This window comes from Photinus pyralis, unplaced genomic scaffold (assembly GCF_008802855.1).
Source record: "Photinus pyralis isolate 1611_PpyrPB1 unplaced genomic scaffold, Ppyr1.3 Ppyr1.4_unclustered_Scaffold4123, whole genome shotgun sequence".
NCBI classification, from domain to species: domain Eukaryota; kingdom Metazoa; phylum Arthropoda; class Insecta; order Coleoptera; family Lampyridae; genus Photinus; species Photinus pyralis.
The window spans coordinates 52,857-71,092 of NW_022171530.1; the positions used below are offsets into that span (position 1 = coordinate 52,857).

At 37.8% G+C, this 18,236-nt stretch overlaps 2 protein-coding genes across 2 annotated transcripts; both read left to right on the forward strand.

Annotated features, from left to right (window-relative positions):
* The first annotated feature begins 1,607 nt into the window (after positions 1–1,607).
* LOC116182199 lies at positions 1,608–3,811 on the forward strand. The gene is made up of 2 exons (XM_031502721.1): positions 1,608–1,817; positions 2,127–3,811. Exons 1-2 carry the CDS (start codon positions 1,733–1,735, stop codon positions 3,809–3,811), a joined length of 1,770 nt encoding a protein of 589 aa, XP_031358581.1. The 5' UTR covers positions 1,608–1,732.
* Positions 3,812–5,444: 1,633 nt separating this feature from the next.
* Positions 5,445–13,129, forward strand: LOC116182200. Its single transcript, XM_031502722.1, has 4 exons — positions 5,445–5,467; positions 5,779–5,900; positions 6,972–7,450; positions 12,707–13,129. Exons 1-4 carry the CDS (start codon positions 5,445–5,447, stop codon positions 13,127–13,129), a joined length of 1,047 nt encoding a protein of 348 aa, XP_031358582.1.
* The last annotated feature ends 5,107 nt before the right edge of the window (positions 13,130–18,236 follow it).

Sequence of the window (18,236 nt, forward strand, 5' to 3'; positions counted from 1 at the left end):
TGGGGGCCTATACAAAGCAGGGAGATGAATACCACACAATTGCGTCCTTTGCAGTAAAGATTTCCGGCTCTTCTTCTATGAGAAATGCATCCCTCTCTTCGTTCAGATTATAAGTGATCTTCTTCGGACGCTATTCTGTCGTGGTTACTTTCTGCATCGGTAGTCTTCTACAGGGTGTTACATATAAGTATGTGAAAACAAAATTGGGTGGTAGAGGGAATCAAAACAAGCACTTTTTCCAAATAAACCGAGGGTCCAACATGTTTCGATTTTATTTTACTTATTATCCCTCTCTTGTTCTGGGCCCTCAACAGGCTTGCGCCCAATTAGAAAGTGACCAGCATAAAGCTTTTTAGAGGTGCCTCTGCACAAGGTCTTAAGTTGTTCCATACTACTCTGCTATTATAATAGCTTATAACAGTCCTCTTTCATATTTTATTAGTAGAGAAAGTATTATCAAGCCGTTTAGTTTATTACAAGAGTAGATGAGCTAAGAGACTTCTAGACCAGGAAGTGACGTCACACCAATGAGAATCAAGTATTTCGGTCACGTGGTGAGGTGTGAGCCAATGGGAGCGCGTGAGTCGGCCATTTTATGACGTCACATTTTGTGTGTTTTGCTTCCGGTGTTTCTGGACCAGGAAACGCGTCATAGCTTGTGAAATATTTGTCTGAAAAGAGGCTGCGTCGAGGATTTGAACCGTCGATACGCAAATTACGAATCTGCCGCTTTACCCATCTGAGCTAGGCGAGGCTTTGAGATATGAACGTTTAGCAGTTAAAGTATTGTTAGAATGGGGGCGCGATTGCAGAGGCGTAGAGGGTAAATCGTATGGGGTAGCAGTAGGAGCGGTAGATACCCCTAGGCCGTATAAGCTATTTCGTAGGAGCGGGAGCTACCCCTATTATGTTTTTATAAAAGAGAAACCGCGCGTAAGTGAAAGAGGAAACTGCAATGTCGCTAGCAGTGATAACATTTATAAATAGGTATACATGCGCGCTTTACATTTCTATATTGAGAAAGCGCGCAAGATTATTATAAATGGGAGACGTATTAACCTATAACGAGGTGATAGTGGATCGCTGTAGAGGTGCAGGGTAGTAAAAGAAATATTTCAAAGGATCATCAATAATTGTTGGCAACTAACCCTACCTGCGACGTAGGTTTTATAGGAATAGAGTAACCGTGCGCGTTGTTGACGACGATGTTCGTTGCTGCTTTGTCGTCATCATCATCATGGACGACAACGACGATTGAGATAACGGTAATTTTATTTCGTCGATATATTTTGCATTAGATTGTAACTCTTATCAATTCATCTTCTATTTCGTCTTCGTATTCTTCGGCGTTTTCTTCGTCATCGTCGACGCCATCATCATCATCATCATTGTCCCACTTCGATGGAATAAATCGGATCGTTTTGATAAGAGTCCTCAAACGATTTGATCATCACACCATTGTCGTCATCGTCGGTTTTTGTCCACGAGTCAATGTGGCTAATGGAAGTAAAGTCGTTGGTTGTAAATAATTCGGCAAGAGCGGCGGTCGTTAATTCCGCCAGATCTAGATCTTATTCTCTAAGACGATCCAATGAGAAACACAAAAGCGGTTCTACGCATTTTAAAGCGATCTTATTAATAATTTCAATTAAAGTTGTTATAGGGTAAACCAGGGTGAGATGGTGAACCGGGTGAGATGGTGAACAGGGATATTTTCGTAAATACTACCTAGATGGCGGAGACTGTATTAACACTGTCTTTCCGAAGGTTAATTGTGTACTCGGCACGTGTGATATCGGTGTACTGTGCAATAACCGGTAAGTAAATCACAAAATATCGTTTTCATACCTCTAAAATATTTTCATGCATGTGGAATTGCGTGCCGTAAAAACTTCAGTTTTAATTTGTGGCACATTATATTGCAATTTACGTTGGTTTTAAAGTGTAAAGACGTTACCTAACCTAAAATATGCGCGGGATTTTGATCTTACCAACCGCAGCAGTGTTCACCATCTTACCCATGCAAAAAGGGAGAGATGGTGAATATGCTTGCGGGAGAGATGGTGAAAACTAAAACTTAAGGATTTGATTGAAACACTTTTTAATACTTACTGATCATATTTCAGTCAATATGCCAACATTTTACAAACGTAAGAGAACATCTTCTAGAGGTTCGTGGTCAGTGGAACAGCTGCAAAATGCAGTCAACGCTGTTCATAATGGACAAACTTTGAATCAAGCTGCTCGAACATTTGGCGTTCCATGGTCCACATTGAAGCGAAGGATTCAAAAGGGCGATATGACAAAAAAACCTATGGGACCAATGTCTGTGTTAGGCAAGACGAATGAAAAGAAAATTGTTAGGCACATAATGAAGATGCAAAAATTTGGATTCTCACCAACAAGAAATGAAGTTCGTTCCATAGCATTCAAACTGGCAGAGCAGTTGAAATTACGGCATACTTTCAACAAAGAAAATGAAATGGCTGGTCTTGATTGGCTTCATTTGTTTATGAGCCGGAACCCGGAACTTAGCATTCGAAAATCAGAAGGCATCTCTTTAGCACGTTCTCGGAACATGAACAAGACAAATGTGTTGAAATATTTTGATTTGTTGCAAGACATTCTGGTAGATAACGGTTTAGTAAATAAGCCCAGTAATATTTACAACATGGATGAATCTGGGCTGCAATTAAATAACAAGCCAGGATATGTCGTAGCAGCAAAAGGCTCAAAGAGTGTTACAAACGTAACATCTGGTGAAAAAGGCGAAACAATATCCGTTATCGCCTGTTGCAATGGTGAAGGCACATTTCTTCCTCCCGCATGTGTCTTTAAAGGCAAAAATGAAAAACCAGAATATAGGGATAACATGCCACCCGGTTCAACTATCTACATGTCAGTCAAATCTGCATATGTTACAACGGATATTTTCTTTTTGTGGCTCAAGGATCATTTTTTGCCCAGAAAACCAGATGGACCTGTCCTATTAATACTTGATGGGCATAGCTCACATTGCTCATCAGTAGAAACACTGGAATTTGCTGAAACGCATGGCATAATACTTTTATGCTTGCCGAGTCACACCACACATTACCTGCAACCCCTCGACAGGGCATTTTTCAAGGCGTTGAAAACGTATTATAGCAATGCTTGCAACTCTTACATGAAGATGAACCCTGGTAGAAAAATATCACGACTTATTTTCGGGAAATTATTGTCTGATGCCTGGGTTTTGGCTGCCACAGCAAATAACGCTATCTCTGGATTTAGAGCAACAGGGATTGTTCCCTTCAATCCACATGCCATTCCGGATTATGCTTACTTAACAACAAGCGAGCCCGGAGAAGCAGGTTTGTTGCAGACATCACCAGAAAGAGATGATATTCCGCTACCAGGCACTTCCAATTCAACGAACGATGCCAGAAACTTTTCAGAATCCCAAAGCTCTTCCAGCATTGTATTGGAAACTGAACCTTTCGCGAATGAAAATGTGACCCCAGGAAAACTTTTGGACGCAATTTCGCCTGTGCCTGTCATCGCTCAAGTTGAAAAAGTGAGGAAGAACTCTAGAAATTTAGCAGAAATTCTCAATTCAGGCAGCAACATTCAGACACTTAAAGACAAAATGCAAAAAAAGAAGGAGAAAGAAGCAAAAAGCTCAATGAAGATACAAAAAGAAAACAAAGACCCTAAAATCACAGGAAAGAAAACGAAAGGCTTGGCAATCAAAGGGAAATCGAAATTACGATCGACTGTTTCATCGAGTGATACGGAATCTGAGTCATCTGTAGAACTACAGCATCTGTAGAACTACAGCTCAATGATTCTGATGATGATCATAATGAAGACGAAACTTGTTGCGTTGGTTGCGACGAGGAATACAGTAAAACGAAAAAACCCGTTGACTGGATACAGTGTCTCAAATGTGAACGATGGTTTCATGAAGATTGTACTAAATACGGTGACCTGTGTGATACATGCGGAAAGGTTAAGTTGAGAAAGGTTTAAGTCAATTTCTTCGTTCACCATCTCACCCACTCTGAATTCGCCATCTAACCCACCATGTATGGGTGAGATGGTGAAAGGGTAAGAAAAATAAAATATTTTTTTACGTCGTTAAATGTCGCTTTGTTGTTCAATTAGAGTTATATTTTTATTTATATGTCTTTTGTGAATAGTATGTTATTTTAGTTGCACTAAATAAACTATAGTTTGAAAGCTGTCGTCGTTTAAAGTTTTGTTCACCGTCTCACCCTGGGTTACCCTACACGATTCGGCATTTAGTGGAATTTAAGAGAACGGGAGAGTATTTGTGAATTTCTTTTACAATAGTTTTAGCAATAGAATCGTGCTTCTTTTTGAAATTGTCTAAACTAACATTAAATGTATTCAAACCTTGCAAGCGATGATGATTCATGCCGAAACCCGCAACATGTTGAGCGTTAATGTTGGTAGATTCCGTGCATATTGCGTCTTTAACGATATGCAAGGCGAATAATTTAGCAAAATGAGAGAAAAAATTAGAAACCGTTAAACGTAAATTAATCAACGATTTTTTGCTAGAAGTTTGTAAATGAGGTATATAATAAAACATTCGCCTTACCTCGTTAGATGTTATTTTGACGCTTAGATCGTAATTAGATTGTTGCAATTGCCTATCTGCAAAACGGGATAGCAGATCTTCCAACGCTCGCAAAGTATGATAACACATATAATGATGTACCCCCGCACCATAAAGTATCGCCACACGTTTCGTGCATCATCTTGATATCTTAGAGAGAACATGATCTCATTAAAGTACATTTTAATACGTAACATGGAATGTGCCGAAATGTATCGTTTGTTTTTAAATTCGCAAAAAGCGTCTTCTATAACGCTCATCGAATTCACCACCATGTAAAGGTAAAAAATAAAATTATAATACGTACTTGAGGATGCAATATTCAAATACTAACCTTAGGTTGTTTTTAATATACCGACGATGTCTTCGTAATTAGCAACATTCATTTGATTTATTAATCTAAAGACGAAGAGTTACGTTCAAAATAACAAAAAAAAACACACACACCCACACACAAACCTCTTGTAAGTTATTAATCGCACTCTCTTGTTCCAAAAAATAATCGGGATCCTTTTCAATTACCACGTTCTCAACGGCAGTATAAAGTTCCTCGACTATTTCTTTATAATTGGGTTGAGCCTCGTCAAATTCTAAATCCATACTTTCAACCATTATGAAGACAATGCACTAAATTGTAAAAACGCAACAGGCGAATATATCCATGCCAATAAGATTGGAGCAAATATAGCGCCTCTCATATGAAAGCACTTTGATTAGCCGACCGATATAACAAAATACTTAACTGCAGAATAAACACTTAGGTAAAAATAAGTTACAATTAAGATAAACATTGGGTGTCAATTAGGTAAAACTTATCAATATGCCGAGAGGAGAAACCATTTGGTAAACTACTTAGAGCCGTTTCACATGCGACTGATAAAGTCCTGACGGTCAGTCCTGATGGTCATGGTCAGTCCTGATGACTAGGGGCCATTGTTTAAATGAACTTTTTCACATGCACTGCGTATCATCGGTTGACTGATTCGTCGGCACGGGCATCGGGACAGCCCGTGCGCACTGCGTATCGTCAGGACTATTAAGGACTGTTAGTTATATGGAGTATTTCATATGGTACGTACGGTCAGCAGAAACAGTGTTGCACAATGAGTAGTTTACGCATTGATACTGAAATTTTAATAAGTAGCATCGAACAGCGAAGATGCAGGGGAAGAGAACTACAAAAATAGGGATGCGAAGAACAAAGCATTTGAAGAAGTAGCGGAAATAGTAGTTCCGGATTTTGAAAATTTTGCGGAAGCAAAAAAGAATGAAGCTTGTAAGTAAAAAAAATACTTTTTGGTAGCATACATATATTTGTGGTTATATTTTTCATTACTGACATATTAAAATCAGTACAACTAATATATTTTGGAGTCTTGCCAAGGTACCGCCCCCTCTGTACTAGTAAAATACTTTGCAAAACCATCTCTTACAGAAAATCCTGACCTATTAGTTTCTACTATAGCATGTTCAACGTCTGCAAAACCTTTCACAGTAAGAGTATGATGAAATGCATAGCCGTCTCTAATGCATACATAATTGTGTAAAGCAGAGCAGGATTGGATAATTTTCTTGGACAAGCGAAGCGATACATTGAGAGGTCTGTGAAAAATTCGCCATTTATTGGAGAGAATTCCAAAAGAACACTCAATGTAACGCCTAGCTCGAGTTAGTCGATAATTAAATATTTTTTTCTTATGCGTTAAATTCTTCCTGGCATAGGCACGCAATAAATGTGGACCTAGACTAAACGCATCATCGCCAACAATAACAAAAGGCATTGGCTTCTCTGTTCCTGGCAGATATCTATCTTCAGGAAGATTTAACAATTTTTTCTGGTATCTCTTCCAAAATTGACTGTTAACAAACACATTGGAGTCCGCAAATTTCCCGAAAGCTCCGACGTCCACATATGTAAAACAGTAATTCACGTCGCAAATTGCCAAGAGAACTACCGAATAAAATTTTTTGTAATTAAAAAAAGTAGAACCACTGTTTATGGGTTTGATTATTCTGATGTGTTTCCCATTAACGGCCCCAATACAGTTAGGGAAGTTAGCATAACGGGCAAAATGCGATGCAATTTCCAGCCACTTTTCTCTTGTAGGTTCAGGGAAAACTTCCGGTCTCAGTATGTCCCATATGGCGTCACATACAAGTTCCACTATTGCACTTATGGTTGATATCCCTAATCTGTATGAATAGTGCAGGTCTGTAAATGTGTTGCCACTTGCCAGATATCTGAAACAATAGCCCAATTACCTCTTTACGTGGACAGTACCTCAAAAGAATCAAGCTGCAGGGTGTAAATGATTATTAGTAATACAGGTTGTTTTTTTATTTTCAGTGAAAATTGTTGTACAGAGGTGGAGAACAGCTCGTGATGCATACCGAAGAGATCGTAATAAAGTATATAAAACCAAATCTGGACAAGCTGCAAAAGGCATAAAGAAATATGTATATTTCGAAAATTTAAGGTTTCTCGATAGCGTTTTAGATATAAATAATACAGAAACAAGCCTTCACAATAGCATTGAGGACGATGAAATTAGAACTACACATGATAATAGTGACTTATCAGAAGACGAACCACATACTCAAGAAAATATTGTAGAAGAACCTGATGCTAATGCACCTGAAACACGAAAAAGGTTTGAAAGAAAGAAGCGGCGACAGGACGACATATTGGGTGAAAAAATGATTTCATTGCTAGAGAAAAGTAATGAGAAAGCAACGGAAGAAGAAGATGCTGACAGATCATTTTTAATTTCACTATTGCCAACTTTAAAAGGTTTTGATGAGGATAAGAAGCTGCAGTTTCATTTGGTAACTCCGTAAAAAAACGTGCGCGATTTTTTTAAATATTTTTTTAAGAGCTATTATCAACGTTTTCATTTGGTGTATAACTTATTTTCTCGAAAAACAACCTTTCAGAATTGGTACCGCAAGAAGTACCCGCAGCGCCTTAAGTCATATGACCTGAGGCGGCAGACGATCGATTTTAGCATACTCTGATAGGGCAAAATGGAACTCCATCGGTTAAAATTTTGATCATTCTCGTTCAGTGGATTTCGTGCTAGCTCCCCTACTATAAATGGTAATAAATGAATATGATCTTATTTATCCATTATTAGATAAATCTGGATAAAGATGGTGACATTGTTGATGTACCTTGCGATTGTCCAAGAGGACAATACCTATGTCACACCATATGGCAGCGGTTTGTATTTATGGGCATCATAACATCTCCATAACTGATTTGGGGTGTTCGTGGAGTGCAAAAAAGAAACCCGAAAAAGCACAAATCAAAACAATAGAAAATTTCTATAAGGAAGGTAATCATCATTCTACAACCAGAGAACTGACAGATGACGAAATAGCCATGTTTCGTGCACAGCTACAAAAAACAGGGACTGCTGTAGGATTTTCGCGGCTATTAAGTCCTAAACCAGTGTCAGAGGGAAGTTTACTTGTAAATATAGAGGATTTCTTATTCTCTGCGGAATACTTGTCTGCAACAAATAAAGCAGAGTTTTTTGCTAGGGGAAATACAATTGGCCAGTCAGAATGAAAACTGGCTAACCTATAGAACAAACCGTCTGACAGCAAGTAATTTTGGAGCTGTTTTGGCTGCTGTTCGTAGGCAAAGTTGTCCTCCACCATTGTTCAAACGCTTAACAGGTACTATGTTATTTGCACTAGTATGCATATATATAACTCATTTATTGTAGGATTTTATAATATAGGAGGCGTAACAGCTGTACAGTGGGGCATAGCTCATGAATCGGAAGCACTTCGTCGCCCTAATACGAAAACCACGTAACTCCACATTTTACCCAAACTTGGTTTTTCACGCCATCTTGTAGAAGATATCGATTTACATGTCTCTGAAGAACCTGTAACTCCTAGAATATTTCATTACCTTTATATTGGAAAAATAGAAAACTATGTAACTCCATAGCGTATACAATTAATAGGAAAAACGCGCATGTCCAGTGCTACATGGACAGTTGAGTTTAACGGTTACTTAGTACCTACGTGATTGTGACATTGTTTAAACTACTTGTAATTCAAAGTGAAAGAAGTACGCTGGGGTGAGTAATTGAGCAGTACTATTTAATTTTGAAACGGAAGACTTTGTATCAGACTGTTAAACTTTCAAATTTAGCTGGAGATACGTGTTTTTCCAATTTGAATATGAATTAGAAAAACACGTATCTCCAGATAAATTTGAAAGTTTAACTGCTGAAAAAATAATAAACTCGGGAAAGTATAGTCTTTTCAAACAGTAAGATTTAAACTTTAAGCTAAAAAGCGATGTTAAACCCTTATAAATTATTTATGTGCCCAGAAAAAATCAATACTCTCCCTAAAAATATGTTTCTCCGTACTTTGGCAATTAAAGAGTGGATCGTCAGGAGATGTCTCAATATTACTGACAAAGCTGATGAGAAATCGCGAAATGGACGGCAGAAAAACATAAAAAAGGTTCACGAAGGAAAAGCAAAAGTTGAGGAATTCTTAGACAGGCTACCAAAATTAGAATCGCATTATTGCCGGTCGTCCTCTTCCAAACTATACCTAGAACCTCTTTGGCAATCAAAAGCAGAACTCTACCGGCTATATAAAGATGAATTTTGTAAGGAACAAAATGTGACATCGTGCTCTTCTGCTACATTCGATAACGTATTTGACAAAAAGAATCTGTCGCTGTTTCGTCCAAAGAAAGATGCATGCGATGTGTGTGTAGGATACGAAACAAAAAATGTGTCTGAGCAAGATTACTTGTATCACATTGAGTTGAAGAATGAAGCAAGAAATGAGAAAGAAGTGGACAAAGAGTCCCAAAATGAGGTTTTTACTATGGACCTCCAATCCGTCCTTCTTTGTCCTCGTTTCAACGTTTCTGCGCTGTACTATAAAACTAAGCTTATCGTCCACAATTTTACATTGTATGACCTGAAAAGAAAGCAAGGGTTTTGTTTTTTATGGAATGAGGCTGAAGGCGGTTTAACGGCGAACGAATTTTCGTCCATAATCTTTCACTTCTTAGAAACCCACGTAATCCCCAGAGCTTCAACCAATAATGTCGATACTATCTTATTTAGTGACGGTTGCACCTATCAAAACCGCAACGCAACATTATCGAACGCTCTCTTAAACCTTGCAGTGAAATACAACGTAAACATTATTCAGAAGTTTTTACAGAAAGGCCATACGCAGATGGAGGTCGACAGTATGCATTCAGCAATTGAAAAGCGACTAAGGCACACTAAGATCAACGTGCCAGCCGATTATATTTCCATCTGTAAAAAAGCTTGTGTTAAATCGCCGTATGTTGTAAAATATTTAACTTATGAATTTTTCAAAAATTTTACTGAAATATCGTTCATAAAGTCAATACGACCTGGTAGACGTGTTGGAGATCCTGTGGTCACTGATATTAAAGCTATGAAATACACTCCGCAAAACGCACTTATGTATAAATTACGCCACACTACAGATTGGGAGCAACTACCTCTATGTAGACAGCATAAAAACATCGACAACCCCGTTGGATTTTCCGAATTGCCGCAGTTATACCTTGAAAGACTAAAAATTAAGGAAGAGAAGTTTCAACATCTACAACTACTTAAAGGTTCAATTGAATCTGATTACCACTCTTTTTTTGATAACTTGCCTTATCGTTAATAATAACCTATAGATTAGTAATAACTTTTCTTTTGCAATTGTAAAGTTTCTTAATAAATTACGAATTTATATAAATAATTACTTTTATTTTCATCAAAACCTTAGGGGGTTGCAATATACGTAAGTCCCGATTTTTAGGAGCATTTTTATAAGAAAAACACGTAACTCCTCTTATTACTTAAATTAATATGAAAATCATTATATTTCTTACATGATTTCAACCCTTGTTAATTTTAGATTTTTTTTGTATCATTTGTTTTGTTTATGAAGTCGTAAATAGTTTTTCACGCCTCCTGTAAAATTTACCAAAATGGAGTTACATGGTTTTCGTATTAGGGCGACGACTTGCAACATTTAGCAATATTACAAAATAATCTGTCACTCCAACAGGATTATGGTTGCATAGCTGTGGATTTCTCGGTGCCAGTCCAGATGGTCTTGTGGATGACAATGCAATTGTAGAAGTGAAGTGCCCCTATAAATTTCGTGAGAAAGATATACGGAAAGAACTTGAAGGTGATAAATCGTATATCATTACTCTAAATGAAAGTGACATTTTTGTAAATAGTGATCATGAATATTATGACCAAATACAAGGTACATTAGAGTTAACTGGTCGAAGTGTTTGTTTCTTGGTGGTTTGGACTCCAAAAGACACCATCATTGTTCAAATAAACAAGGACCTTAACTGGTCAAAAAATGTAGACCTTTTGAAACAATTTTATATGGACCATTATATCCCACAAATATTAGAAAGTATTTTTGTAGAATAACTTGATTTTTATCTAATAGAATAGCTTTAAGTTTAAGTAAATTTATTTGTAAATTATTTACATTATATTATAACAACTTAGATTTTAAGGCAGTCCAAATCAGATTATAAATAATTATATATAAGTAAAGATTTAATCGTATAATGATTCAACTTCCTTGATCAGGGGAAATTGTAAATTTGTTAGTGCCGCACATGTTTGAAATACTACAGACGCATGTGGTATTAAGGTGGATGGTATCATTCGTAATATTAAATATTGTTTTATTCTATTAATTGCTTTCTCAACATGAATACGAGCTTTAGCTATAGTTTTTGTTCTTATTACTTGCTCACTTGAAAATTGGGGTGTGTTTAAAAATGGAGGAACATTTAAAGAAACACCTTGAGGTAGTAAATCTGAAATTAAAAAACCTTTATCGGCAAGAATCAAATCGCCGGGGACCAGTCTTTGTAATACATCGCAGTGTTCAGTAATATTTTTATCTGAAAGAGATCCAGGATAAAGTTTACTGGCAAAAACCACAACACCATTGGGTGCAACTCCAATTAAACCCTTTAGTGTGTTCCGATGTTTCTGGAGCTGTATGTTATTCTTTGCTTTTCCATATTTTTTGATTGAATGGTGCATACCTCTGTACAATCTATTATCATTCTACAGTTGGTAAATGAACTAAAAGAATCTGGCATGCACCATTTATTTTTAAAACGTGGGACTATTTTTCATTAATTGCACAAATAATATCTCATGAAGAGCAAACAACCACGTTTTAAATATATTTGCCACAGTTTCTCGACTAATATTAAACCTTAAAGCTAAATCGTCATTAAGTAAATTTAATTTTAATTTCATTAACGTCAATAACAGTTGATCGATTTTCGGTACTGACACAACTTGCCACCCCATGAAATAGTTTAATTTCATGTTTTCAAATAATGAAAACAATGTCAGAAAAATGTCTTTTGTGGGTAAACCAGTGTACACAGTCACTAAATGAGAATTCCCTTCAATTTTTTTAAATGAAAAGCTCTGTTTTAAATGTAGCAATTCAGTTTTTAGACTGTCCACTTCATTTTTTAGAAAATAATTGTCTGCATCAACCATGGCACCAAACGGATAACTAGTTCCAGCTGATGAACATGCCATTACAGTTGTCGATGTCGATGGAGTACTTTCAGACACTTGCATACCAACTTCTTCAGCACAGGTGGTTGCTTCGAATTGATCATCTAATCCGGACGATCCAGGTATTGGCTGGTTAATGTCAACATTGGCAAGGAAGTGTTTGCTAAAATTTCTGATAAATGATTGACCACATTAGATTTTAACCTTACTGTGACTTTTATGGCAAAGCTTCTCCCTTAAACCGTTTAGTTATGTTGTAGTCAAAAATGGCCGGTCTGTTTTTCTTATCGCCGTCCACAAAATGACAACTACAAATCCTGGAGTGCTTTCCAGGGTCTCTATCTTCTCGCCTGCATTCAAACAATTGAAACTATACATATAATACAGAAAAATAACTAATCACCTTATTAATTTCAGCCACTTTCGCAGTTCGAGAGGATCCCGTGGGAATGCAAACCATTTGCAACCGTCTCTTTCACTATAATGTTTACAGGCTTTAGCTATACCGCTAGCTCCACCGGCCATTGCGCCCGCAGCCGAAAGACCGGCAAAGAGCGGTCCTAGGAACGGAAGAAAACCTCCGACTTTAGGTATTGGTATCACTCGCGGCACTCTCACTCTTTGCTTACCGCCTGCAACTTTAACCGATTTCTTGGCGGCCAACAAACTTATTTTGATAAGTTTATTCAAGTTTGCCGATGATGATGATAGGCCTTTTATTGAATTTCGAATTGGCGTTAAAACTCCGCCTCTAAACGAACAAGTCTTCTTCTTTTTCCCGCGCTTTGCGATACGCCGTGTTGCTCCCATGACAAGCTTCCTTTTGGCCTTCATTGCTCCAGCTACGGCTAATGCTGCAGATTTCTCTCCAAAACTAGCGTCCTTTGCCTTTACACGATCCCAAGCTCGAATTTGAAGTTCTTTATCGGCCCGATGACGATTCTCAACGTCTTTGAATTGATTGTATGCGATGTCGTGTTGCTTGCATGCAGCATCCAACTGATCGATCTACTAGATCGATTAGCAACTTATCGCAGCTACATGATGATCAGCAATTTTTAGACCAGTATTATCATTTACCTCGCCATTATATCAACCGGATGATTAAGGATGCGACGGGAGAGGTCGATCACGTTCACGGACTGCGATACGATTCCGAATTCAAAGAGTGGGCTATAGGAGATTTTATAGTGCAGTTTGAAGGGCCCGATATAAACATAAAAATACACTTTATACCGGTACTCCTGGGCTATATGAATTGCTCGTGCTCAAAAAGCCGCATAATTACTCCTTCAAGGATAGTCAATCGTATAAAGATATTTTATTAGCTACTAACGCATACAAAAGGAACTACGATCCTAGACAACAAATCATGGGTACTAAGTCGCATAAATACGTTAAGATCGTGAAGCCGCTACTATCGGAACATTTTGGAGCAGGTGTGAAGGAGGTTAATAATAAACAGAAGGAGTACGTGTATTGGAATACTCCCCACGAACTAGTCGAGCGTCTCTAGACTGCTACACGCATCGCAAGCAGCCGGTCATACCGGACACAACAACGAGGTTTTAAGCATTGAAGAGGAGCTCCGAGAAGAAGGTATAATCGCTTAGTCCGAAAATGAGCGTTGACAAATTCGGGAGACATTCGTTCTCAAGATTATATAACGAACAGAATACCTTGCAATTTACCGCCGCTAATGATTATGATATGCAAAACAAGAGAATATGTAATGTTGCCGATCCTGCTAAGGGTAGCGATGTCGCTACAAAACAATATGTGGATAATAGTACTCGGAACGCCGCAACCCAACAATATATGCGTGGTAATCGGCTAACCCCCTATCCTCCAAATTCTTCGACGACAATTCTTCGAAAGAAAATTATTCGAAAACAGTTCTTCGAATGAAACTCTTCGAAAAGGAAAGTTCTTCGAAAATAAAATTCTTCGAAACAAATGCATCGAAAATAAAATTCTTCGAAACAAATTCATCGAAAATATAATTCTTCGAAACAAATTTTTCGAAAATATAATTCTTCGAAACACATTCATGGAAAAGAAAATTAATGGAGGGCGATTGGAAAGTGTTATTCCTAATTAAATAATGACAGTTAAGAGGCATGGGTCATTTAGGGCAATTAGCCTAAAGAATTACATTTAAAAGGTAATTACATACCTTTCAAATTACGCTTATATTTAACATTAACGGCATGTTTCTCCTTCTAAATTTAACCTTCCAGTACTCGCGCCAAGTCTCCCAGACCCGACGCGTGTTTGAGTGTAAATTTTAAAGTGCGCAGATCATGCTGAGCGTTGCGGCTCTGACTAGCTTTATGTATTCGCATTTAGTATACGATTGTCAAGTGTTTGAAGAACTTGAAGAATAGGTAAGTAATTGTTCAAAGTTGAATATTTGAATTGGTAACCGACGTAGTTCAAGGCATTGCAATTGCGAAAAAGATAATGGGGGATTATGAAAAAGAACAGGCGCGCCTGCTACGCCTGTTTGAAGAAGTAGAACCCGATGAAGACCCGATCGATGAGGAATCTGAAAATGAGGAAGATGGAATTGAAGCTCAGTTAGAGAATAGTGACACAGAGCAAGACGCGGATTCATCTGACAGCGAGGGAAATGAGGAAGGTTCTTCAAAAACGACCAGAGTGCCTTCATTTACCGGAAAGGACGGACAAACAGTCTGGAAAAAATCTGTTCCTAACAGAAAAGTTCGAACCCGACGTCACAACATTGTGATTCATCTGCCTGGTGTAAGACCGCATGGTAAGCATGCAACGACTGCTATGGAATGTTGGGGTCTCTTTTTTTCGAGGGAAATATTAGAATTACTGGTCGAAAATACAAACAAAATGATCAACAGAGTTGCTGATCATTTTTCCAGATCTAGAGACGCAAAACCTACGGATTTGGTTGAAATAAAAGCTCTATTAGGCCTCTTATACTTGGCGGGATGCCTCAAAAGTAGTCGCCTTAGTGTTGAGGAATTGTGGACCACAGACGGGACAGGTGTTGAAAGATTTTGGTTAACAATGTCCAAGGAGAGGTTTCTGTTTTTACTAAGATACTTGCGTTTTGACGACAAAGAGACAAGAGAACAGCGTAGAGCAATCGATAAATTAGCTCCAATTAGGAATCTATTTGACATTTTTGTGGAAAATTGCAAAAAATATTATACAGTGAGTGAGTACACTACGATTGACGAAAAACTTGAGGCTTTTCGGGGACGTTGTGGTTTTAAACAATATATACCCAACAAGCCTAGTAAATATGGAGTAAAGATTTTTGCGTTGGTGGATGCTAAAACAATGTACACACAACATTTGGAGGTGTATGTTGGAAAACAACCAGATGGCCCTTATTGTTTCCCAAATGATGCTAAGAGCATTGTTGAAAGAATTGTTGCTCCCATATCAGGAACTGGGCGAAACGTAACTTGTGATAATTGGTTCACCTCATTCCCTCTTATTTTAAAACTTAAAACAGATCACAAATTAACGCTAGTGGGAACAGTGAGGAAGAATAAAAAAGAACTGCCAGCTGAATTCGTGAATACCAAAGCTCGCCCTCTTCAATCAACAATGTTTGGTTTTCAAGAAGAGACAACCATACTCTCCTATGTGCCAAAAAAGGGAAAGAACGTTATCCTTGCTTCGAGCATGCACCACGATGATAAAATCGACATGTCCACGGGGGAAAAATTCAAGCCCGAAATAATAACCTTTTACAACTGCACAAAAGGCGGAGTCGACACAGTCGATAAACTATGTGCTACTTACAATGTCGCACGGAATACACGACGTTGGCCGATGGTCATCTTCTTTTCACTTATGAACCTAGCTGGAATTAATTCCCAGATTATTGCTAAAGCAAATGGCAGCAGCAACGTAAGTGTTAGAAGACTATATTTAAAAAATTTGGCTTTGGCGTTAACCGAAGATCATCTGAGACGCCGTGCTCAGGTTACAAATATCCCACGAAGAGTGCGTGAGAGAAGACAGGAAGTAGCAGGTATAAGTTCTTCCACGGTTGTAGCTCCCTCACCACCTGGGACAAGAAAAAGGTGTCATTTTTGCTCTAAAGACAGTAAAACAAAATATACCTGTAAGAAGTGCAACAAATTTCTGTGTTTAAGCCACGCTGAAATGTTGTGTCCGCAATGTGTACGTATTCATGAAGAAGAGTTTTAGATCTTAATTTTTGTAAAAGCAGCTTGTATGTTTTTAAGCCTTATAGCAATATCCATATCTTAGTTGTATTTTATAATATTTTTAAGTTGATTTTTGTTAAAAAGTATAAATAACTACATTTTCTTTATTGGATTGTATTTCTTGGAAAATCAAGCAATTATAATACTTTAAATTGTTTATTCTATCTTAATCTAGCCATGCCTCATAAGAGTACCATTAATAACCATAGAACTGGCATATATATATATAATAATTATTTTAAATCAGTATGGGTCTTCTAGACCCGGCGCGCGAGTAGTGGAGTTCTAAAATTAGGCGCGAGTGCTGAAAGGTTAATGATCCTTAATTAAATCATTCTGTATAAATTCTCAAACGATAGATAATAGGGTTCTAGTTTAATTGAAAACTTCGATTCGTTAAGATGGCTTTACAGTTCATTGAAAGTGAAAAGCGAAAACCAAAATTGTGTGTAAACAATCATATTTATTATAAAGACAAGGTGGTGGATGAAACAACATATTGGAAATGTGAAAAATTCCAAATTACAAAGTGCAAAGCTCGAATGAGCACGCAAGGCGAAAGAATTGTGTCCCATGGGAAGAAAGAACACAATCATGTCGCTGATGTTGCGAAAGTGGAGTGTGACAAGATACTAAATAACATAAAAGACACTGCAAGAAATACTCGAGACTCTCCCCATGTGATTGTGTCAGATGCTTCAGTAGGAGTGAGTTTGGCTATCGCAGGAAGGCTACCATCAGTTGACTGCATGAAGAAAACCATTAGAAACGTAAGAGCAAAGGAAAATCTAGGTCCTGTGCTTCCTTTACATCGAAGGGATATTGTTTTTCCTGAATTGTACACTCTGACAGAAAACCAAGAAATATTTTTAATGTTCGATTCCGGTCCTCAGGACGATCGAATTTTGATTTTTTCTACCAGACGAAACTTACAGCTATTGGCACGTTCTAGTCACTGGTATGCTGACGGCACATTTAAGGTATCTCCACCGCTTTTCGCGCAACTATATACCATACATGGACTTAGACACAGCAACAGCATACCTTTAGTATACGCTCTCTTGCCTGATAAAACTCACAATACCTATGTGCGACTTCTTGGACAAATTAAGCAGCTCGAGGCAACTGTTAACCCAGAAACGATATTAATAGACTACGAAAGTGCAATAATCGGTGCCATTGAAAGCGAATTTCCTGGAGTTGTTGTGCGTGGATGCTTTTTTCACTTTTGCCAGTGTATTTTTCGTTCTATCCAGTCAAATGGGTTACAGCAACGATACGAAACTGATGCTGATTTTGCACTCACTATGCGCTACCTGTCAGCACTAGCATTTGTTCCTCTTAACGAGTTAGTGCAATCCTTTGATCTGTTATTGGATAACAACGTCTTTCCACCAGAAGCCCAGCCAGTAATTGATTATTTCGAAGACACCTGGATTGGCCGCCCTGACAGACGACTGCGTCGTCGTGCACCACGTATCGCGATTGTGCGGAACGAATACGACGTTTAATATTAGATTTTGATCCAGCCAATGACGTAGTGCCATACCTTCGAGGAATTGCCCACAACATTACCTATTAGAATACGTATTTAGTTTGTGAAATGAAAAAAAATATAGAACCAAAAAAGTGTTGTCAACCGCACATAGTGCACGAACTGCCCCAAAACATTGTAAATATTGTAAACAAAAAGCAGAAAAAACAACAAAAAAGTATTGACAACCGCACATAGTGCACGAACTGCCTGCCCCAAAACATTGTAAATATTGTAAACAAAAAGCAAAAAAACAACAAAAAAGT